The sequence below is a fragment of the Rhagoletis zephyria genome, unplaced genomic scaffold, assembly GCF_001687245.7.
Source record: "Rhagoletis zephyria isolate East Lansing unplaced genomic scaffold, Rhagoletis_zephyria_1.1 Rzeph_scaffold_06723, whole genome shotgun sequence".
NCBI lineage: Eukaryota > Metazoa > Arthropoda > Insecta > Diptera > Tephritidae > Rhagoletis > Rhagoletis zephyria.
This window is the reverse complement of record NW_016163806.1, coordinates 10,149-34,625: the sequence shown is the minus strand read 5'-3', so window position 1 is coordinate 34,625 and position 24,477 is coordinate 10,149. Positions and strand designations below refer to the sequence as shown.

General features: G+C 35.3%; 1 protein-coding gene across 1 annotated transcript; it reads left to right on the top strand.

Annotated features, from left to right (window-relative positions):
* The first annotated feature begins 20,381 nt into the window (after window positions 1-20,381).
* LOC108373466 (uncharacterized) lies at window positions 20,382-23,040 on the top strand. The gene is made up of 5 exons (XM_017629362.1): window positions 20,382-20,607; window positions 20,696-20,788; window positions 21,516-21,669; window positions 21,982-22,115; window positions 22,550-23,040. Exons 1-5 carry the CDS (start codon window positions 20,382-20,384, stop codon window positions 23,038-23,040), a joined length of 1,098 nt encoding a protein of 365 aa, XP_017484851.1.
* The last annotated feature ends 1,437 nt before the right edge of the window (window positions 23,041-24,477 follow it).

Sequence of the window (24,477 nt, the reverse complement as noted above, 5' to 3'; positions counted from 1 at the left end):
ATGAGCTACGCGTGAAGTCAAACACTTTTATCTGACCAACAAACGATATTGAGACAGCGAAATCAAATCAGGTATACAGCCCTGAGCTAAAGGCTCGGGAGGAAAGTGATGTTTCATTGGAGTGGTGTGGGTATTTCTGACGGAAATTAAAATGTTTATTTGTGGTTGAAAGTGAATTTATCTTATGATAAATAAGCCGGTTGAGAATGATTGTCTCCATACTGACATTTAGATTTTTTATTACGTTCTTCCTTGGAATTGGAGTGCTATATTGGTGGAAAAGTGATGCCACCTCTTTTAAAATCAGGTGAGATGAAATTTTTGCTTATTTTGTGGAAAATAGTATGTCTTTTTTTTTATATGGAAAACGATTTCAATAAGCAACTCCTGCCTCCAAAGCTAATGGTCGACCCACTGAGCTAAATTCGCTATGTAAACTGGCGCAGCTTTTCCACTTTTTCATTTGACAACCCAACTACAGACATACATATCGATACTTGATCATGTGGTTTTTGTTTTTAGTACTTAAATTCTGTGCATTTAAAAATTATATCTTTATATATAAAACTGTAGGTTTTAACTATTTTATTTAGGTCTTTTTTAAGAAGAAGTTTTTTTTTAAAGAGGCATGGATGAAAATCCTTCCTTCTTTTTGAGCAGTTCGGGTGAGTGTCAGGGCCTCTATACCCCCCCGAGTCCCCTACGGTGAGAAATACCGAACAGGCTCCTCCCCAGAGCCAACTCGCCAGTTTTGGGTGCCGCTGGGATGCTTTCATCGATTAATATCGGCCGCCCTTGGATGTGCGATAAAGGTCTATAGGCCGTCCAGGAGCTAGTTAGTACGTGCCACACGACGGTATATTTCTACAGTATGGGATTTTTGCATATGCTGATGAAAGACGCTACAGTTGTTGCACCGTATATTAAATTGACCGTATGTTAATCAGCAATGGCGCATTGCAACGTTTTAAGTGCTATTTACGTCCAATAATTTTTAAAATAAATGATAGATGTTGATTTCCATTAACACAATAAACTTCCCACACTTATGATAGGTATCCCAAAACATCGTTCAATGCGCTGGGAGCCTGGATCAATGTTCATTCGACCCAATTACTCAATCATTTCATTTATTCATTTATTTGTGCACTCATTTGTCTGTTTGCGCTTTTGTAATTATTTTTGTTATTGCTCTCATTTTGTATATTATTTGTTATTTATTTCTCTCTTTTTTCTTAGTGCCACATGCGTTCGACATAAATTTAATTTAAAATCAATAAATTTCACATCTCATTTGTCACTTAAATCGAGTCACAACATTTCAGTGTTCAATTGGGTGTGTGAGTATAACATTTTTCATTTATTTATTTTATCATGATAAAAATATAGTAAGGTAGAACCGCTGAGAGTCACTTTTAAAATTCTTGACGTTTCCAAACAATTTAATTTTTAAATTTACTCACAAACTCACACACACATTTTCATTTTCAATCTCAAGCAACAACAATTTCGAACAATTTCAATTTTTTATTTTCACTTTTATATGATTTTAAAATGTTGGCAAACTTCAAAAAAAAATCATGGCCGACAAATTGAGAGAACGGTTATACCTTGCTATGTTTTTATCATGTATTTTATTAATAGATTTTGTGCCTTCATTGAACTTTCAAATAATCATTTAATTAAATCTAAATTTTTTATTGTGTAGCAAAATTTTTGATACTTAGTTAATATTTACATAAATATTTAAAATTTTTTAGTTTTAATTGAGTTTACGTTTTTGCCCTTTTTTCTTCAATTATGTACCGTGTACTAGGGCTGAGGGTTCTATCCCGATTTTTTGAATATCCGCTTAATCTGGATATTTGAATACCTGATTAAAAAATCTGAATATCCGGAGATTAACCGGTTATCTTGATAACAGTGTGAACGGATATTAATCGGTTGTCCGGACATGCGGATTTTCGCATTAAAAAATAACAATTTTAAGAAACCGTTCAAACACATTTTTGGAATATTCGGATATCCGGGTAACTAAATGAACGGATATTAACCAGATATCCGGATTAAAGAAACGAACGGATATTAACCTGGCATCCCGATTTTTAACCATATACACGAATATCAGAACAGTTTTCCGAATATACGGATAGTTGCAACCCTACTGTGTACATTTGTTTTCATTGTTTACTTTAATAGTTTTTCATTTGGTTTCACACTTTATCATCTAATCAGCGGGGTTAATTTCATAACTAAAATGCATTTATAATATTTATGTAATTAGATATGTATCAACTTTTTATAGACAAAATATGCCCAATGTTCGACAATTTGTCAAAAACTTCAATTTACGCAACATATTTCAAATGAAAAATTAGGTAGATAATTTTTATTTACATTTTTAACTTTTTACTTTAATATTTGATGAGTGAATATCACTTTATTTAATTTAGTTATATAAAACCGAACTAATATTTGTTTGCCTAACCACAGTCGCTTTTATGTGATTTTTGCTAATAATTAAGGTTAACAGTATTTATTGCTTTCTGCTATTGGGTACTACCAATGAATATTTGACTTCAAGCCCACTACCACCAGGATTGCCACGATTCATCCCGGGCTGTCAGTACAAGGAACAGGACTCACAGATATGCGTTATCGGCTCCGAGAGTCTAGGGCAGCAGATACCCGAACTAGGGAAACTAACAAGGAATCCGCCTTCTAAGCATAGGTTACAAGGTCTTATCGACCGTATTGTGTGAAAGCCTAAAGCCCACCATCAACGAACTCATTGGACCTTATAAGTGTGGCCACATCTTGGAAAATACCCGCGAGAAAAGGATCGACACCGACCACCTATTTGTCGACTTCAAGCCGCTTTCGACAGCAGTAAAAAGAGTTGTCTTTATGCCGCGATGTCTGAATTTGGTATCCGTGAGAAGCAGATACGGCTGTGTAAATTGACGTTGAACAATATCAACGACTCCGTCAAAATTGGCAAATACATCCTCCAGCCGTTTCCTACCAAACGGGCTTTCAGACAGGGTGATTCCCTTTCGTGTGACTTCTTTAATCTGATGTTGCAGAAGATAATTTTTGTTTTTGTACTCCAGCTATCACCTTATATGAATTCTCCTTGGGATTAATTTTTGTATAAGAAAAGAAAAAATGTATTTCAACTGAATAAAATATTCAACAAAAGACCTATAAATAAAACTGGACCCAAATCGCGATTCGAATCGAATGATAAAATAAAATTCCAGCTCCAGCTCTCCAATACAATTTCAATAGAAAAAGCGAACTCGCTGCCGAAATAAATTTGGAGGAAATCACGAATGCCCTGATTCGGGCCTTATATTAATTTAATAGGAGGGTGACTCAAACAATTATTCTCAGTCGGAATTAATCTTTCATTTTTAATTAAGATGTGTTTGATGACGAAAATGTGTGTCCATATTTATGTAAACCTCTTTGTTTTTTTCCGGAAAATATTGGTCGATGTTTAGCCTTTGTTGGTGAAAATGGTATAAAGTTGGTTGATGTACCAATGAAGGGCTCCTTAAAGTCCGTGCACTGCTTACCGTTCTCCGTTTTTTTCATATTTAGCGCATTTACTTATGTCAGATCTACGTATAACCCAAAATATTACCGTGGAAAAAAGATTAAATTCAATTAAATATTTAACTGCAAACACCCTGCGTAACTCGGGGCATTGTTAACTCTCAACTCGGTGTCACTAACCTAAGATTGCTACCATACAATTTATGAAATAGTATAAAACTATGTGTTTATTATTATAATGGTAACCCGTATTTCAGTAACTGTATTTACAGCGTAACTGTGCAATAGTGGGAAGTAGTAGAAACAACAAGCAATTAAAGGGCGTTTATCACAATGAAATACATATACTAATTCATACATAATATACTCGCAGGAATTGAAAGGGCAGCACTGCAGTATAAGGTATATATTTAGATTAGCGTAAATGGCTAACTAGAAGGGCGTAGAATATGAAATTTAATGACCTGCGTGAACAAATTGCAAATGACTTAATAAAGGACGAGAGGCAAATAAAACGGCGAATACTAGAGTTGCAGTCCTGTTGGAAAATCGCTCGCTGAGGACAGTGTCATAGACGAAGTTTCTGATGCAATTTTTCGGAGAAGCACGGCAATGTGGCTGACTAACATTTACTATTCCCAAAAAGTCCGAACCAAAGAGGGAGACAATCGGTAGAGAAAAAGATAATCCCAATCTGCATGGTATAGTAGATGATATCGCACACAGTCTTCGAAAGCGTCACAACTCCAAATAATACGTTCGTCATAAAATGCGAAAAACTATTTCGCGACACATGATAATCATATGGGCATGGGCGACTTTACCTTGGATTTTTTTAATAAATTATAACAAAAATCTTCTATAGATTTTGCTTAAAGGTAAATAAAAGTTCTTTGTAAATTTTTAGCGCATAATTTCAAAAAATGCCAAATTTTGAGTTGTGACTCTTTTGAAGACGGTGTGCGATATGTCAAGTTGGGCGCCATGCCTGCCAAGGTGAATTGAAACAATTTTCACATTATTTGAAAAAGTCATTGATGACTTGGTGGAAATGACAACGATTGGGAAGCCATGCTTGCGGCTTGCATGACGTACGATACCATTTTCCAACTGGGTTGTTACGTCTATGTACAATTATGTATATCTGTATGCAAATGTTAGTATAGAATACTTTATGGTCATATTTAAGCATTCAATTGATAAAATTATATGCTCTTGTTGACAAGATGATAATTATGAGTATAAAATGTGGTGCAATGATAATAAGGACCTCAAAAAATGACATATGGGAGAGTTAATTACACTAAAAATGTAAGATAACAACAAACTATTACCGAAGCCTGCAAGCAGGGGTGATAAAGAATGCACATGCATAGTGTACGTTCGTTGTTTGAAGCTAATTTTCCAGCCAGCCAAGTCATTAGCAGCTATTAAAACGTGAAGTTGGATTTCTAAGGGTCAGTCACACAATAGTGACATATGAACCTTTAAAAAGATAGCAAAATTAGATTTATGTAAATAATTTGTATGAGGTATACCGTTTTAATTGCACTATAAAGTCACTGACAAATAGAAAAGAGCTATATTAATGCCAACATGCAACATTTTGCCATTATAAAGTAATAAAATAAAAATAGCTGGAGGCTTAATTTCGTATTCACTTTCCAGGTTGACCCAATTCGCTGCTTGAATATCGTGCGACATGCAACGAACTACTTAATAGCCAATCTTTTTATAAGTATTATCTAAAAAAAAACAGGATGTCCGAATATTAAATTTGCTGTAACTCGAGCACCAAACTTAACCCAACTATGTAATACTAATTCAATCTTTATGTCCTTTTTTTTGAATTGGATAACATTTGATAAAAGCGAATAGGATTTCAAAAGATAAATGCATATTTTGTTTGTATTTTATTACACACTCTGACGAAATTTCGATATCGCCTTCCAAATAGGTGAAAAAGTCGCACAAGAGAGATTTAGAGTAGATTTCCACACCAAGCCTGAAATATTTTGTTGAGTTCTACTCTTACTGACACTGATTCAAAATGAAATGTTCTCTTATTTCAGAAGTACAACCGGCCAAAGGACACAAAATTACCAAAAATCACTAAACTAAAAATAAAATAAACACCAAATTGGCCGATTTGATTTGAAAAATTGAGAAAAATATAAATTGAGGTTTATAAATCTTCGTCTTCATATATTATAACATTCTTTAAGCAATGAAAGGTGCAGTTTTGGAATTGCTAGACAAATCTGTAACTATGTATGCTGGTAACGAAAATTGAATTTCATTGATGAAAGTAGTGCGCAGCCAAAACGTTTATACATAAAATATGCAGCACATACATATATTTAGGCGCTGTACAGTGTGGTTCTCACAACTTTATCAAAGTGTTTGGTTGTTCGAAAAATTGAAAGCTGCTGTTGTGTTATTCTCACTTATTTCTGTTTTATGATTATCAGAATTTCGTTTTATATTTCTTAAGGAAATTGATGTTTCGTTTACAGGAAGCGTCAAGACATTATGGGTGGTAATAAAGTCAGCATTTTGGCCGTTGGACGTTTGATAATAAGTTACGGATTTTTTTTTTTTTATTTGTGAATGGCAAAGATGAAAATGAAAATCTCATAATATTTCTTATCACCCTTTCCCCGCCAAATAAAAAGACTGGAATGGTAAAAAAAATGTGTATGGCAGCACCTACATAGCAGCAACGCATGCAAATGTAAGAAAGTTGTATGAATTTTGACATCTAAGCGTCAATGTCAAACGGATACGCATGCTATGGAGTTGGAGGGAGGTGCGCCTTAAGTCCTTTGTAGCTACTATTATTTGAATGAATGTGATTTGTGGGAGACACTGCAAAATCTCTATAGTTATGCAGTCAAAGACGACTTTCAGCCAAAGCACCTAATTTGATTGCCATTTTTTTTTTGTGTTGTAAAATATGTAACTTTATACTATACGCCTTGGTTTTATTTATAAAAATTATTGTAAACATTTTGATAATATAACCTTTATAGAAATATAGAAATGTACCGCTTAGACCTTGTTGCTTTTTCAGTTTTCTAGAACACAAAATCGGTAACAGGAAATAAAGGGAATGAGCGGGGTGATATGGTTGCCAAAATCAGGAAACCCTCCCTCAGTTTTCTATGGACTGAATTAGATAATTAAAGCTCTAAATGCTCTAGGAACATTTCTGCATCAAAAGGGGAGCTTTGAAAAAAAAATCGCTTACGTCTTCTCGATAGTATTTTCTGTTCTTGCTCTTGATTGGCGCGGTAACAAACATTCCAAGCGATTTTTGCCGAATCCAATGAAGTGCGCCACACTTTTCTCGGCTATGCCAATCGGAAGTGCCAACTGAAGCCATGTCTTTCTCTATCTGGTCCTTGTATCCTGTTCTATCATAGATTTAAAAAAATAAAATTTTTTCATGAGAATTTGTTAATCCCCTTCGGAATTTTGAAATGTAAAATTACCATTTTGAGTAGATTCTCTTATCGGATCTCTGATATTGGAGAATATACTTTGAATGTAAAAGCAATTTAGAAGTATTTCTTATGTATATGTGGCTACGTTACCTGTATTCACTTCTACAGCTGATCGAAGCTTTTCTTTTTTAAAGAAGTTGGAAATTATGCAAAGAAACAAAATTAAGGAATTAATCCCTTTTGTTTTTAATAAACTACTAAAACTAAATATTAACATAGTATATCTGTTTCCTTTTTCAAGGATCGCTTAAATGGCTTTGCTGCGCTGGCAATTCATCGTGCCAATGGAAATTTTCAAATCCCCTCGTCATTCAGAGCTATCAACGCCACTGATTCTGCAACTGTCGTTCTGTTCCCCTCAAATTTCGTTAATTGTAATAGATTCTGGTTCGGGTTATTTTTAAGCAACGCAATTTACTTAGCTCTCAGTACCAGCATGTATGTATGTAGTATGCATTTGCCCAACACCCCCATTCCCCGATGTACTCTGACCTTCTCCAGTAAGCCTAAGCTACTTTTATTTACTGAGATTGATTATCCTTCTTTTATAAATTTTTGCACTTATTTAGTACCGGCACTTATTTAGTACCGGCAGCACTAATATACACATGCCGGCTTTAGTTGCATTTCGATCATCTGATAACAAAAAAAAAAACTAGTTAACACCGACAGTTGACAATTGTAGGCATAAATACCAGCACTCAACAAACACTCAGCAAAAGCGTCAATTACAAATGGGGCACAGCCGTGCACTTGCATATCTGCAGCAGAGGAACTCCGGTAAACTTACAGCTAATCGTTGCAAGCGGTAATTGATGGTCGACAAGCAGACGGACAGCAAACACAAATACAAACATACCTGCCGTCGCATACTCACGTGTTGCAATCAAAATCATGCTTGTTGCAACATTGGTGAGGCATGCAGCATTTTTGATTTGTATACGCGCAAATTGTGACTTTTATTGGATTATTAATTGCTGGCTGGCAGTTGAAATAGCGACCAGTGCGACTGACTGATGACTGCATCTAACGGTGTGTGCGCGTGTGTGTGTGTGTGTGTGTATTTGCCTGAACTGAAAGCAACACCTGCCGTCCGCTTACTACACTTTTACCACGCCCCGTGCCAGGCAATTATCAAAAACACAAACACGCATGCGGTGTGCCTGCAAGTACATACTCGTACATACATACATACTTATAGTATAAGTTCAATGTCTGTCCACTCAACTGGCCAAGCATTCATTCATCCATCTACGTCAGACGCGCCAATTGTGCTGCAATGCGGTGCAGCGTTTTTGTTGTTGCTGAATTTACAGCTCGTTTTTCAAACTGTCATTTCAACTGGCCGGCCAGCCAACTTGCAACACTGCGCTCTAACTCTTCTTACGACTCTTTAACTTTACCTGTACGGTTCAGTGTTTGGAGCTGTGCATGTGCGTGCGGTTAACGGCGATGATTGCGTTTGCTTGCGGCCAGCTCATCCTGTGCCACATTACGCCTTTTACGGACACAGTCTTATCAGCGCAGCAGTGATTGCTGCCAAGGCTTTCGGCTCCACCTCGCCATCGCCTGCCTGCATTAGGTACTTTCTCACACACAGTCCTTTGACGAAAGTTATTTGGTTGACTGTTGATGAATTTACATTTGAATTTGCTGATTTGGCGAATGACTTCATTAGCAGGAGCACAGCGGTGGCGCTGAATTTTGATGCTCATCCACCTGCTCCCGCACTTGTGGTATGCGCGACGCTTTTGATTCTGGTAGGCAAATAAAAACACCTGTCTCCCGATGGTACATACATATGTATTTGTTGCCAACTGCTTTATGAATGGCAAAAACGCTCACAGGCTGACTGCAGTACGTTTCGTGCGCAGTCATGGATATTTTTGTCTCTAATTACTTCGTTGGAAGTTTCTCATCTCGCCAATTGGCTAAATAACAAATCTGTTAAGTACTTTTTGTTTGCACAATATTCGATTGGGTATTTGCATTGATTTCATCAATTAACAGCTTGCTGATTGTGCTGAGTACATTAATTAATGACAATTTGCGAGTTCAGTACAATGAATTGTTTTACAGATTTTCCACCATTTTTCAATTTGATTAATGATAAAACTTCACATTCGACGAAACGATGGAATATTTAATCGGATACATATGTACATACATGCAAATAAAAGTTGTACATTGCTTGTATGTATATATTGTAAATGGTAAACTTATTGATTGTTGGCCGTTGTGTTTGAGCGGGCTTCTATGAGCAATTTGCTTCTGGATGGTTTGCAATGATGCCCCCCAGTAAAATACTAAAAGCGATGAAGAAGGTGAGGTGGATAAATCTACGTTCGTATTTCATAACGTTTCAAAGTGTGGTTGATCGTCTGCTTCGTAAATAAAAATCCTCCAATCCTGAGACTCTTGCAGTCCAGGATAATATACAAGCAATGCCGAAGAATCTGCCGGTAGTTTTCCTTCCTTTAGTAGGAGTACTAATTGTAGCTAACTCCATGTATCGGGAAACACACCTACCACAAGGCAGTTGTTGAAAGTATGGACGAAGATTTCTGGGTTCGCCCTAGAGTAGGGCTGCCAGACGTCCTGGATTTGCATGATTTGTCGTGGTTTTAGACAAATTGTCCTGGGGTTCTGGTCTACACTTAAATTATCCTGGTTCAATTAAATTTTTGACAGATTGTTGCTATGGAAAAAAGGATAATCTTTCGGTTGTTAGCAATCGAAATTCGATATCGGAACGTTTTTTTTTTATATGCTGAATAATATCTGGTGACTTTATCTTCTTTCTCTTTATTTAGTTTATTTTGTTAAAAGCTTACTTTCCATTTTCCGGCAAATCCCAAAAAAAAGTAAGTTCCGGAACGTACATCAATACTAGACGATTTCAGGAACAAAAATCTTTTCCAAAAGGCCTTACGAAAAGTCATTCCTTTCTCCTTTCTTTTTTTGTATGGAGTGGCACAAGTTTAATGGGTTCTGCTTTCGCCTCCCAATGAAGAGCTTCCAGAAAGCCTCTTGTAGGACGTACTTCAGAAGACTTTTTGAAGAAGTTCTTTTAAAGCTGTTCTTTTACTTGGTAAAAAATCATACTTTTAAGGAATTTATTTAAGCTCTACGAATTGTGTCAGTACACTACATTGGTTATTATACCAAGTGCCTAATGCACGCTATGCACTGTTGCATGTGCAAAAATTTCCTTTATGACAATTTTGCTCATGCACTTCTCAATTGCCATATAATAAAATTGCATTCTTGTAAAAGGGCCATAGGCAAGAAATTGGGGCCTCAGTCCCCGGATTTGTCAATAGATATTTATAGCAGTCGTCTGACCTTGCCAAAGGTCCAGTATGATATTTATAAGCGGAGCGCTCAAAACCACGCTAAACGACGCTCTGAACGCCAGTTTAGATTTTTTGAGAATAGATTACGCAGTACTGCAGATGTCAGCTCTCGCTGCTCTTCGCATCTCAATTGCAACCTGAAGCCCTTGTATACTAAATAAATTTTGCTTCATTCCGAACAGCACAGACCGTTGAGCTTCGATATCGATTCCAGAGAGCGATCTTATCAGAAGAATCTTAACCAGGAGGAGTGGAAAGAAGATTATATCAAAAGCTCGACAGTAAGGCAGGAGGAGGCTTTTTTCACGAAACACTCCTCTGAAAGTTTCAGCTATCATGGAGGATGCTGAGAATCATTGGAACCGAAATGTTGGGAAGAGACGTCTTCGTTTTTAGTGATAGCCAGGCTGCAATCAAAACTCTAAGCTCTTTTATGTTTTGCTCAAAAGATTGCGCTGGATTGCCACCTATCTCTACGGGAGCTGGCCATGTAGAACAGGCTTCACCTCACTTGAGCCCCTGGTCACAGACATAGACATAGGGAGAGAAATTGCATGGCAAATGAACTTGCAAAGCAAGGCACGCCCAAATATACTATATACCTTTTGCCACTTGCAATCTGCGACTTAGTGAATTTGTATACAAGCAACGACTTGTCGAATTTCCAGGCACACGTGGGCTAAATGGGAGCGGCCACATACCTTTCTCTTAGAAGGAAGGGCATATAGTAGCTAAGGTTGTGGGGACTCTAAGCGGGCACTGTTTAATAGGTAAACATGCAGAAAGGGTCAGCGTGCCTTTCCGATGATATTACAGAAGGTGTAAGGACGAATCGGTCTTACATCTCCTGGGTAAATACCCTGCATTGTGTAGAAGTAGGCTGCGTCAAGTTGGTTCACCATTCCTGGCCGTCCAAAGGCAGGTTTCAAGTAGCAACGGAAGATGCCTGATGCGGTTCGAAGTGATTCAACAGGGAGGATAATTGAACAGTGGTAAGACAATTGGACCTCTGTCTATGGTCTAAATGTACAGCTGAAGGCGTCAGCCACTTCTACGTACCTTCTTCTACAGCAGATACTTCAAACGTAGCATAGATACTATTTACCTTAAATGGCTACTGAAATAAATGCAACAAGATAAAACAAAGCCAAACGCAAGCTCAGGAGGGCGGTAGAAGATTTCTGCGGGTTGGAAAAGCAGGCCGAATGTTAAGAGTGTTATAGAAGACACATCTTTGGGCCTTTCATTCGTTCATTCCACAGAGGCAGTTTGCATTCTCGTTTTCTTCTTCGCTTTTCTGTCCTATTTCTATCTTTTTGTCTTCAGCATCCAACTTAAACATGTAAAGCCCTGAAAAAAATGAAATTTTTTTCACTCTTATTGATAAGCGCGCTAGCTCGAGCACTTCATATTTTAGTCTTTAAAATTATTGCCATACTTAATTAAATATCTTATCAAAACAGGTAGTCTTTCTTTAGTATCAAATTTCCATCGAACAAGGCAACAGAAAACGGCACATTACCATTTAGCCTAAAGCAAAATCAATGAAGCTCATAACCATATTTTCTGCCAACACTTCAAGTATCAATTTTTCCGCCATGAATTTTTACAATATTACGTAAAGGCAGGGGCAAGCGCAGTGAAATAAAATTAGATACACGCCTTCTGCGATGCTCTCGTGGCGCCAAGCGAGGACTTCTACGAATTGCAGGCGCACGATAACAATTTAAGTTGATTTTAATTAAATGCGATTGATAAGTGTGCACACTCACACACATACACAATCGGACTGCGAAGCGCATATAAACTAATGGCGCCACCGGTGAAATGGAGTGAAAGTGTTTGAGTGTGATTGCCTGGGCTTACACTTACGCTATCCTGCCAGTCCTGCCTTCCTACTTACGGTTCTTCATAATTTAAGCAGCGCACCGCATTGCAGTGATCATAAAAACTAAAAGGCAACAACGATTGCCGGCAACGCCAACGCCAACGCACAGAGCTCATCAGCAACGGCGGCAATAAAAGCAAGCACAACAACAACCACGCCAATCAACGGAATGGTAAAACCAATAACAAACAAACAGTCAACAGCTTGGTGTCGGAATGGCCAATCAGGCAAACAGGCATATTTAAATTGCCAACCATGGTTGACTCCACTTACCTTGGCTGTAATATGCTCGTGAGGAGTTGAAGTGGAAGAAATTGCCGCCCATGTGGTGGTGCTGGCAGTTAAGGTGTGTATCTATCTATCTGTGGTAGCGCCGAGGTAATCTGCGTGTGCGCGCGTGTGTGTTTTTGTGCGCGCGAACGCGCCAATTGCCACTTCATTGCAATTTACGACGGCATTACGATGTGACTCCATGCTGTTGCAAGCGATACTTAAACTGAGAAGAATTGCGTGAGGAAAAGATTTGGAAGAGATTGTGGTTGAGCAGAGCTGAGAAAAGATGATATTGAAATGGCAGGAGGGAGCAATACATAACTGCATTCCTGTAGGATGTGGCTTTGAGTGGAGATATTGAATGCGAAGCAAAGTGGTTGAGATAAAGTTTCTCACAGTAGCATTGACGGGTACCAGATTGATAATAATTACTTCGGGTGGTAAATTAAAAACGCTCGTATTTACATACATTAAGCTAACGGTGAAATCGCAGTCAATTCTATCTAAAAAACGGTACAGAAATCTGGGAGCCTAAAATGGATGCTGATACGGCGTTCATAGCAGAAGACGCCTCCGTCAACCCTTTCATCCAGCTTTGATCCATCCGTCTTCCCTACACCGTGACCATTCTATCATTCCTTTAGGGAATGTGCTTGGAGAAAAATCAGCTTGAAGCCATTTCAAAGGCGCAGTGATTCTTGTAATCGGGGATGAAATATAAACTTTCAAAGAACTTTTAAATGTCCCGATTCTGGGATTGTTATACATCCGCTTTTCCTGTGCCTGATTCAAGAAATTTCTTTAGAGATCCCATCGCTTACTATTAGGTCACCTGCAGTAGTCTCAATTTCCTTACTTTTAGTTTGACACGACAGCTACCTATCTCGGATCTGCCACAAGAACTTTACCATCTAGAAAATCTGCAAACGAAGACCTCCAGTTGTGAAAAGACTTACCAACTTTTGTTAACCCTCGGTCATAACATATTCAATGTCCACAAATCTAGCCTTCGTAGTCATAATTTACTTTGTGGTCTTATTCTGCTAGGCTATACATGAAAGAAGCTTTATTTCATTTCAGCCTGGGAATCACCTTATTGTCCTCAGAAATTTTCTTCTTAACAGATATTTCAGTTAAAAAAAAAATATTCCGCCTACTAGCTACATAGCTGTACGACTTAAGTATCACACTCACCTAACTGACTGCGAGTGTACAAGTAATTTTTTTTAAGTGTATACATTAACTCAATGACAACTGGATATGGCTGAATGACCAAAAGAGATATGATAACGCCACGGTGGCATTAAGAGTCATCGTAGCGCCAATGAAAGAGGCCGCAAGCGTTATTCCAAGGAAAATGAATTGAGTGAAAAGGTAATATGGTAAGTGTGTTGTACCATCAGATCCATTCGCGCAATCGAAAATAGGTTGATAGCTGCTGGCCACGCACCAACAACTTCTCAGCTGCATCCCAACCGATGGCTCGCAGACATAAAATACGTAATTTGTTGTTTTTCTTGTTGTTGTCGCACTTGTGTGGAACACACAGCTCAATTGGCGCTGGTGCTTTATGGAAATGCCAAAGGCAGCTGGCTGGAGTTGCTCAGTTGAGTTTTTATTGAATTGTCATATGAAGTGAAATGTGGCGTGTTTCATTATCGCAAGCACCATTTAAAATGGTAGCACTTACTTAGGAGTATGATTTCGACTCTTAGGAAATTAGCTATGGCGCTGAGGTGTGCAAGTGTGCAGAGTACATTTATACATAGCTTGGTGTCGTAGATGTTCGTTTCTCAGAGAAAAATTAAATACAGCTTTTAGCTGTTGCACTTATTTGCTTACAGGGATTGATATAAAAGAAAGTAAGTGTGCCTGGGCCACACTGGATAAGTGAAACTTACATTCCATATATATTTTGTCTCATAACCAATATACATACATACATACATACATCTGCTTTTGCTTAAGGTTATATTTTTTTCTTTCTTCTATCTAGATCCCTACCTCTATCCCTGTTCGTTCTAATTACATCTAATATGATATTCTGTTTTCCTTTATCTTCATTTATATCTTTATACTCTTTCGATAACAAAATCGATAGTAACATACAACAAAATATCGATAACAAAACCGATAAAAACATCGATAACAAAATCGATGACAAATTCGATATAAATTTCTATAGCAAAATCGATAATAATATTGGTAGCAAAACCGATTAGAAAATCTATAAAAATATCGATAAATAATCGATAAAAAATTCTCTTAGAAAATCGATAAAAATATCAATAACAAATCGACAAAAATATCGATAACACAATCAATAAATAATCGATAGCAGAATAAATAAATAATCGATAACAAAACCAATTACAGCACCGATAACAAAATCGATAAAAATATCGATAATAAAATTTATAACAATGTAAATAACAATACCAATAACAATACTGATAAAAAATTTCATTAACAAAATCGTTAAAAATGTCGACTACAAAATCGATAACAAAATCGATAAAAATATCGATTATTACGTCGATGACTTCCGAAAACATCGACAGAAACATCGATAACAATATCGGTAAAAATTTCGATGACAAAATCGATAAAAATATCTATAAGAAAAGCGATAAAAAAAATCGATTATTATATCGATTAGTCCCGAGAATCCCAAAAATCTCTGAAATCAAAAAAAAATAATAATTCACAGAATGAGTATCTGTGTCTCCATCTATATCCGTTTCTCTATAACTACCTTTATTTTAATTTTTCTTCCTCTTTCATCATCTTTACCTTTATCGGTATCTTCATTAATATAAATAAAGTGTTTAAATTTACCTTGGTCTTCATTTTTGTCTTTATATTTACGGATCTTTGTTTTTGTTTTTATTTTTACCTTTGACTTCATCCTTTTCTTTATCTCTGGTGCATACTCCCCTGTACTTTCATTCTTGTGTTGGTCATTTGCTAAGTGTTATTTTTTAACTTTTATTAGCATGTTTTTGTTCAATTAATACCATTTGCATACACCCAAGAAGCACTTGTTTCAGCCTCAACCATTTCCGTTGCATCATTTCCGTTGCACCATTTCCGTGTGCAATTTCCGTAGAATTTGCCAATTTACTCCCAACCAACCAGCCGCCGCTAAAGAAGTTTCACTTCAAAAATACATACGTAGATCTTAACAGTCCGCCGCTGGTTAAGTCGCTGCAGCACGAGCTGGAATGCAATATCGTCATCATCCAGGACTATTTCACATAATTCCTAGTCTTGTCTTCTTGCAATGAAGAGAATGAATTTCGTTCATTTGATTTGATCAAAATTGTACCCCTACAGACGGGTATCACTCATACTGATAAGTATCACTCACTTAAGGAGTTCTATAGGCACATAGGCTGGGCAGTTACATTAAACAATGCTCTCTAACTTTGTAGTAGCTATAGCTGTGTACTAATCTACTCATGTATCTTGAAAAGTTGATTTTGAAAGATTTTGAGTTGGCCACCCCTTTATATACACTTACATACATACAAATATGACGCAATAAATAGTTGCAAAATTATTTTTCCTTAAAATTTAATTAAGGTAAATTTCCTTTAGTCGAAGATAAACGTTAATGGTACCTTGTAATTAATTTAATAGGTGCGTTAATTGCGGATAATCAAAAACTTCGATATACATTCATACGTTTGTACATCTTCATACCCTGCAGTAAAATTTAGAGACAGTCTGTTAAAGCGCTAGTTCCGCCCTACACATTTCAGAACTATCTCCGAACTAGTGCAAAACGGATGCAGAGAGGGACAGTTGAAACTTTTGGTGTGATAGTTGCGCTCTGCGGAGAAGTAAATAAATTTACAAATTCTCACTTCTCGTAAAATACTAAACTAGCTCAGCGGGAAGGCCTCCGACTCTAACATCGTTGGTCGCGAGTTCAAAGCGCGGTGGAGGCAGTTGTGATTTTCAGATTTGGTAAATTTAAATTATTGAGTACCGCTTAAAAAATGAAGAGAAAATGATGAAATTTAATATAAATAAAATAAGAGAATAAAATATTAACTTAAATGCAGTCTGTAAAAATGCAGAAAAAATTAAAAAAAAAATATTAAAAAATCGAATAATTAAAGTTTTTTTCATAGAAAACTTATTGTCGCAGATCAGTCCAAAATGGAAACAGTTCAGAACTAGTTCGAAAGTTCCGCAGAGGTGGCAATTGCCACTTCGTAGGACATCGCCATGTAAAAAGAGACAGTTGAAAGCATTGCGTTGGGATAGATCGAGAACCAGTACCGCCTGTCCTGAACTAGTGCGATTTACTGTAGGGTATATACTCATGTTCATGTGTGTATGTTTCACATACATACATACTTACGTGTATAAACTTTAAAATATACTGTATATTTTATATTTTGAAAGCATACATTTATGACGCATGAATGATGCAATTCGGTTGTATGCATTATTTATATGCATATGTATAAGCTAGGGTTGTTGCGAATATTATTCCGAAATAAAAGTGCTTTCCAGATAATAAGCAAACCGCTTATCCAATATAAACAAGTTTGGTATGAAATGAAAGAGGACATAAATAGCTTTAAGACTGAAATGTCTAAACGAGGAAAGCCACACATTGAAAAATATTTCAATAAAAAATGTTCATAAATTACCATAGAACAAACCTTGTAGCAAGTATGTGCATTCCTTTAGTATTAAATCGTAAAAAAAAAATATAAATAGAGGTTACTCGTTATTTCTGTTTAAAAGCTCTTGCAGTCCTCTTTCATATGTTGCCAAATTTGTTTATTTTGGACAGACGGTTTGCTATTATCCGGAAAGGACTTTTATTTCGGAATAATATTCGCAACAACTCTAGTTTAGGCACATACATATGTATGTACATATTTATGTAAAGCGAATATCTATATATATGTTAATAATATAATAATATATCAATAATTAAATCAAATACCTTCTTTGCTAACCGCAACCAGTTATGAATTATTTACGAACCACAAACACTTAAATTGTATGTATGTATGTGTTTGCACTCAATAATTTTAGTTATTAGTTTTAACATTTTTATTTGTCTAATGAATGTTATATATAATGAATTTTATTACGACTTTAATTTAAATTTTCGACCAACATATGGACGCATAAATCCTTTGCAAAAAATGTCGCTAGATCAGGGATGTGAAGTAGGTCAAATACAAACACAAATACAAAATTTCGTATTTAAATACTTTTTGGCAACAGTATTTTGCATTTATAGTATCAATACTTTTTAAGCAGTATTTGTATTTTGTAATTTAAATACTTTTCCTGTTCTTCATTATTCGTCGTGTCATAAAATTTTCATTTATTTAACACTGTCGTTAATTTTCTTGGTACTTGCAAATTTCGGATTACCAAAAACGTGAGAACGTCGTCGGAAGATGCCGCACAGTGGTTCAAATCACATTTTATGTTCGTAATTCACTGGAGCCTTCATTTTTCAATCAATTTAATTAATTTTTCTAAACGAAAGCTTATGAAATTAGCAAGAGACCAGTTGAGCCCGATTTTTGAATTTTTATATGTTTATATAAAATTTTTTGTGCAAAGTGCGGAAAAATAGTAATTTTGAAGAAAACGATTCTCCTGTTCCAGTTAATAAATGTTACATAATAAAAACTAGTTGAAAACTGTTGTATGGTTCCCCCAAAACGAAAAAAACATTCACAAGGAAAATTTTAAATGTTATAAAAAAAGGTCCACCAAAATTAAAATTTTTTTATAGAGTTTTTAGAAAAATATTGGCTATGCGGTTACATAGACCGTTAAGTTTTAGTATATCTAATTAAGTGAAAGTGGCAAGTGGCTAAGTGGTCGCGTTGATTTTTAATCATTTTTTTCGCTAACTTGAAATGAAAATTCAGGAATCTTGAAAATTTTTTAAGCTTTCATAAAAAAATATTAATCAAATCGAGTTAAAAATGAAGGCTCCCGCGAAGTAAGAACGGAAATTCCAGTTATGAACCACTGTGCCCCGCCGGGTGCAAATTTACTCAATTAATTCTCTCTATTTTTATATTGCTTTTTACGCATATGTACTTATAGACGATATATGTAGCGTCACTTGAAATGCAAAAGAGCCGTAAATAACATCGTCAGCTTAAATGGAAAAAGCCGTAACTAACAAGTTTATTTTTGCATAAAACGATGAAATGCAATAATAAATCAAATAGTGAATTTCGACATTTTTTCGATATTTTTCATTTTTGGTCTATTACATGCGCCCCACGGTTTTCATTTTCAATCTCAAACATTTTTTATAATGACTATTGCTAAAATTTTAAAATCAAAAGTTATCAAAGTAAATTCGATGGAACTCCGAAAAATCGTTTTACTTTTTTTTAGTCCATTTGCAGAAACGTGGTATATTAGAAAGTTTTTTTCGTGTATTTATTTACTTCATTTATAGCGCTAAAATTGAGTTCAGGAATGTAAAATAAATTTTTTGCGTTTAAACTCGTTTAGTCAACCAACATTCACTTTCACATTTCCTCTTAAAGAATACTAAAATTTCAGCTTAAATTTACTTCCGAATATATCTACTTTAATCAATTTACTCGATACATCGACTTCCTGTTAGAATTTTTCATTTCTCTCTGCCTGCCAGAGAAGAATAGTAAACGAAAGTTTATTCAAGTTGAACTAGTTTACAAAAAGTTTCACTACACTACAAAAGTAGTTTGTATGCTGTTCTAATTACTTAACCTGCAATAAAAATAATTAAACAAAACTAAACGCAAAAAGCTAGACAAAAGCTTACAGTAAAAAGATGAAAAGCAAAAACAGAAACTATAAGACAAAACACGAGAAATAAAAAAAAAGTATTGCTCCACAGTGGCGGACAAATAAAAATAAATCGGCGCACGATCACGATAAGTAGTCATTGGTAGATAAAAGATTCCGAGCGTTTGTATATTTTACTTTTGTAGAGCGAAAATGAAATACCAAAGGGAGGAAACTTGGTAGGAGAACCTCAAACATGAGCTAAATTTAGTTTAATTTGAGTTGTAAATAATTGTGGCCTATAACGACAGCCATCTAGTATGCAATGCTAGTTTCTCCATACCTAGCACGATATATATATCATAGTATTCCTACAAACAGCTATTCTGACAATCGAAAAATCGTGACATGTGACATTTCTTCAAAATTTAGCTGCGTGAAAATCTGTATAAAGAGTGTTAAAATTAAAATACGTATTTGTTAACCCAGTTTATTGTAGGTTGAAAAATTTTAAAGGTAAATTACTTTTATGTTCGCACTTCATTGTCCGCCACTGTACGTGCATACAAATGTTTTTGAAAAAAAGGCGACCTTAGCACAACGCCTCGCATTACGATGATTACTTTTTATTTGCTTTAAATTTACCAATTAAACACTGAGTAGTCAAACACCAAACACACGCACTCACACCAGACCTGCCTGCACTATTTCTCTCAATCAGCAACTTAAAGTTATACTTTGTTGTAAATTTTTTTTTTTTGATTTCAAATAAAAGCAAAGTTTAAAGCGTGCAATGAAACAGTTGAAAACTGCAATTCGCCGTGTAAGCAGCAACCATTCACTTTTTTTTTTAGTAAATCGTAACAACAGCGGTGTAAGTGACGATAAATGCGCAAGTGAAAACGAAAAAAGTGAAGAAACTTTTAATAAAGAAATGCAAACAAATACAAGTTTCAATAAAACTAGTTGAGCTTAACATTTAAGTAAATAAATAAAGAAATAAACGCATTTTTTTTCCAAATGCATTCCATCAGCATCATATATGCTCTTGGCATTTTATGCGCAGCATTGTCTGTGTCTTTCGGTACAAACAGCGCAACCAGCTGCAGCAGTGGGACGTCATGTACCGCTAGCAGCACTACGACGACCACCACAACCACTTCCACGGCCAAAAGCACTGACATTAGCTCCACAACCGAAAGCATTCAGCGTAGCAACAACAATAAAAATTTTTTGAAAGAGAAACGTAAGTTGTTGCCGTAACGCACGCGAACTCTGTGAAATAAAGGTGTTTTTTGTTTAAAATAAATATATTTTAAATTGTTCATTCACAGCTAAAGATCTGCAAACCTGTCAACGTAAATCGGCTGATTTTGATAAATGCATAGTGAGTGCATATCAGCACATATTTAGTACCTGGAAAAATGGTATGTAAAGGGGAAACAAAAGAGAAACAATCTGTGTATACACATATGTACATATATATATACAGTGAGTGTCAGTCAAAATCGTACAATAAGTTTCAACAACAACTTCGTATCTACTAGTTTATGGGGCCACTGTTTACAAATCTTCAGTCAGGTTTCAATTTTTAAAAGTTTATTGAATTCGCTCGAAACTTTTTACTCGGGAGATTTTGATAGTATTTAGGAGTTTCCTTAACAGCTGATTACGAATCGGAAAGCAGGTTACAAAAATTCTAAATGATGGGTTCAATATGATGGCTTTCTAGTCAAAAAGTTAGTGAATTTTAATAGTACATATGTATTGAAAATTAGCTTTCTTTTAAATTCAAAATTAAAAAAAAAAAATTCCCAAAAGTTGGCTATAATTTTCTGTGTGTGTAATGTATACGTTAAGTAGTGCGAATATGTCATTAGATTTTTGGCAAAATTTTGGCGGATTTTTTTTTTTTTACAATTTTGAAATCTAATGTAATTATAATTTACTTATAAAATTGTATGTTTTTCACTATTATAAATGAAATTTCTCTATTAGATACTTTCCTTTATTTTATACAAAAATGGAGAATATTAAAATACGAATTAATCTCGAATAAGATCAGTTATTAGCAAGCATTTTTTCTTTTTCTAGTAAATTTGCAAAATTTCCGATTATAAAAAATTGCTTTACATTTACATTTTCTTTCAATAGGTTTACCTGGCTTTGCTCATTCAGAACCCATAGACCCCTTATTTGTGCGTGAATTCGAGGTGATCGAAGATAGTGAAAATATCACACCGATCACAGTGAAAATAAACAACATCACAGTAACTGGTTTGAGTGAGGCGAAGGTGAAGAGTGTCAAGTAAGTATGCAAATGGATATTTATAAATATGTATAGATATATGTAATTGTTATTGGGTTAATAGTTAGCTACTCCATTATTTTCAATTACTAATAAATATGCACAGCTGAGTTGATTTAGTAAATAATAGTAGTGAGACTACAAAACAAGCAAGCAAATTGCGAAAAGTATTACTTATGTGGTGGTACACATATATATATTATATTTATATAAATCTTATTTTAAATGCTGATCCAATATAAAAACATATTTCCATAAAATACTTGAAAGCCACTTTCACTAAAAAAAAAACTTTCTCTCTGTTTTGTGCAGCTTCAAAGAAAATGAATACGATTTCAAAATGACTTATTCAGTGCCTAAAATACGCCTAAATGGTCACTATACAGCTCAAGGACAAGTGCTGCTGCTCAAAATCGACACGGATGGTGAAATGTTAATGGAAATTCGTAAGCAACAAAGAAAAATTAAAGCAAACCAACACAACTCGAATCGAATCAATATCTTACGTAGAAAAAGCTCCACTTTGAGTTAAACATACATTTATTCATTGTAAGAGCTACTGCCATTCGATGTGGTTCGAATGTGGAAGTTTGACTAGATTTACAATAGGGGTATTCACGATCCGGTACATACTGTCTAACATGGTGCATAGATAGCATACAAAACATGATTGGCTAATTTTGTTGTTGTTTGAATACATGAAATAATAACAATCATGCTATTTATGCTATACGTGCACCATGCCAGACGGTATGCATCGGATCGTGACTACCCCTAATGTATATAGATTATTTAAAGTTTCTGACACTCTTCCGCCTTTTATTGCAAACTTTTCCACTGAATTCATTAACCAATGACTTTTTTCCAACCTCCCATACAGTTGACGGCCTCTACACCGTAGCGACAAAAGTTAAATTACAAACTTTAGAAAATCACAAATTTTTCGACTTGAAAGCGATGCAATTCAATGTGGACACAATAAAGGATTTGCATTTGCATTTCGCCAATTTGTTCAAGGACAAAGTGTTGAATGACAATACAAATGCTGTATTCAACGGCAGCTGGCGCGTATTTTTCGACATATTCAAGCCAAAAATCGAAGCGGAAATCAATAAAGTGCTATTGGCGCACTTCCGCAGCGTGTTCGACCAGGTGCCGGCCGAATTTTTCATTACCGATGTAGCAACAGCGGCAGCGGCAGAGGCAGAGGCTGCAGGTAAGCCAGCGGAAGGTAGCAGCAAACTAACGGAATTGCACACACACAGCCTACTTGGTGCTAATAGCAAAAACAAAGATGTTACACATTTGGAATTGCAGCATGCCACTCAGGCCAGCGAAAAATCACATGTGAAAGATGAAAAATTGCATTAAATTTTTCATGAAAAAATGCCTTCATATGAAGCTGATTATCCTTTTGTAATAAATTATAAAATAAATACACAACAGTCTAAAGATTTTTTAATAGCTTTGCACACGCGCTCATACACATTTATTGCTACACATTGGAAACTGGTATAAACACACACAAGCACTGTACATGAAATAGCTACTTCTAGTCTAAAGCAGGGTGACACACATATTATAAATCGAGCGAAATGTTCGTAGCATGCTTTTAGGCGTTGATATAATTTATATTTTGCCTTTGCTTAGGATGCATCTTTCATGCATTGTATAGTTGTAGGCTACTCACTACCAAAAATAAGATGGGACTATTATCAGAGAACGTGCGTATTCACATGAGCAAATCTCACGAGTTGTTACATTTTTCGATAAAAATGTGTTTTTGGTAGAAAATGGTGTTATGCCTATCTTAGAAAATGCATTATCTTCTGTTTTGTATAAAGAACAAGATTCCATTGCGAAATTGTATTCAAACGAAAATTTGAAAAAGATAAACCAAAATAACGGGTGATTTTTTAAGAGCTTGATAACTTTTTTTTAAAAAAAAACGCATAAAATTTGCAAAATCTCATCGGTTCTTTATTTGAAACGTTAGATTGGTCCATGACATTTACTTTTTGAAGATAATTTCATTTAAATGTTGACCGCGGCTGCGTCTTAGGTGGTCCATTCGGAAAGTCCAATTTTGGGCAACTTTTTCGAGCATTTCGGCCGGAATAGCCCGAATTTCTTCGGAAATGTTGTCTTCCAAAGCTGGAATAGTTGCTGGCTTATTTCTGTAGACTTTNAATTATAGTTAAAAATAAACTAAAAACTCGCTTTTATTACAATGTGCCCTAAAAAGTAAAAAATAATTTATAAAAATACAGATTTCTTTTGAGAGAAATATGAAGTTCCTTAACTTGATTTAATTAAATTTTTAAAACCAACCTAAAATTGGATTAAAGTAATTGACAATAAAATTAATTTTACCGGAAAACAAAACGTGGTGTGCTTCATATCAATTGTTTTGAACATTGTAATAAAGCGAGTTTTTAGTTTTAACAAATATTTTATTTTCATCTTTCTCGTCTTAAATTTAATTGATTTTAAAACTATTGTAACGAATAGAATAACACGTGAAATCAAAATGTTGGAATTTTCATTCGCGCTTACTTTAAAATGTAAATTTAAAGCAATTTACCTTCGTACTCTCATATGTAGTGTTACCAAGCACTTAAACCCGAAAAAAATTGCGTTTTTTCTCGAAAAAAGCACCAAAGTTTTATTGGAGTATGTAATGGACTTTGCAAAAAAAAAATTTTTTTTCCTATAAATTCAAATCTATTCGTCCAGGCGACGTTAAGATTCTTGTTTTTATTTTCTAATTTGCAGTTGTGTCCAGCGTTGCCGTTTCGCTTAGATGTA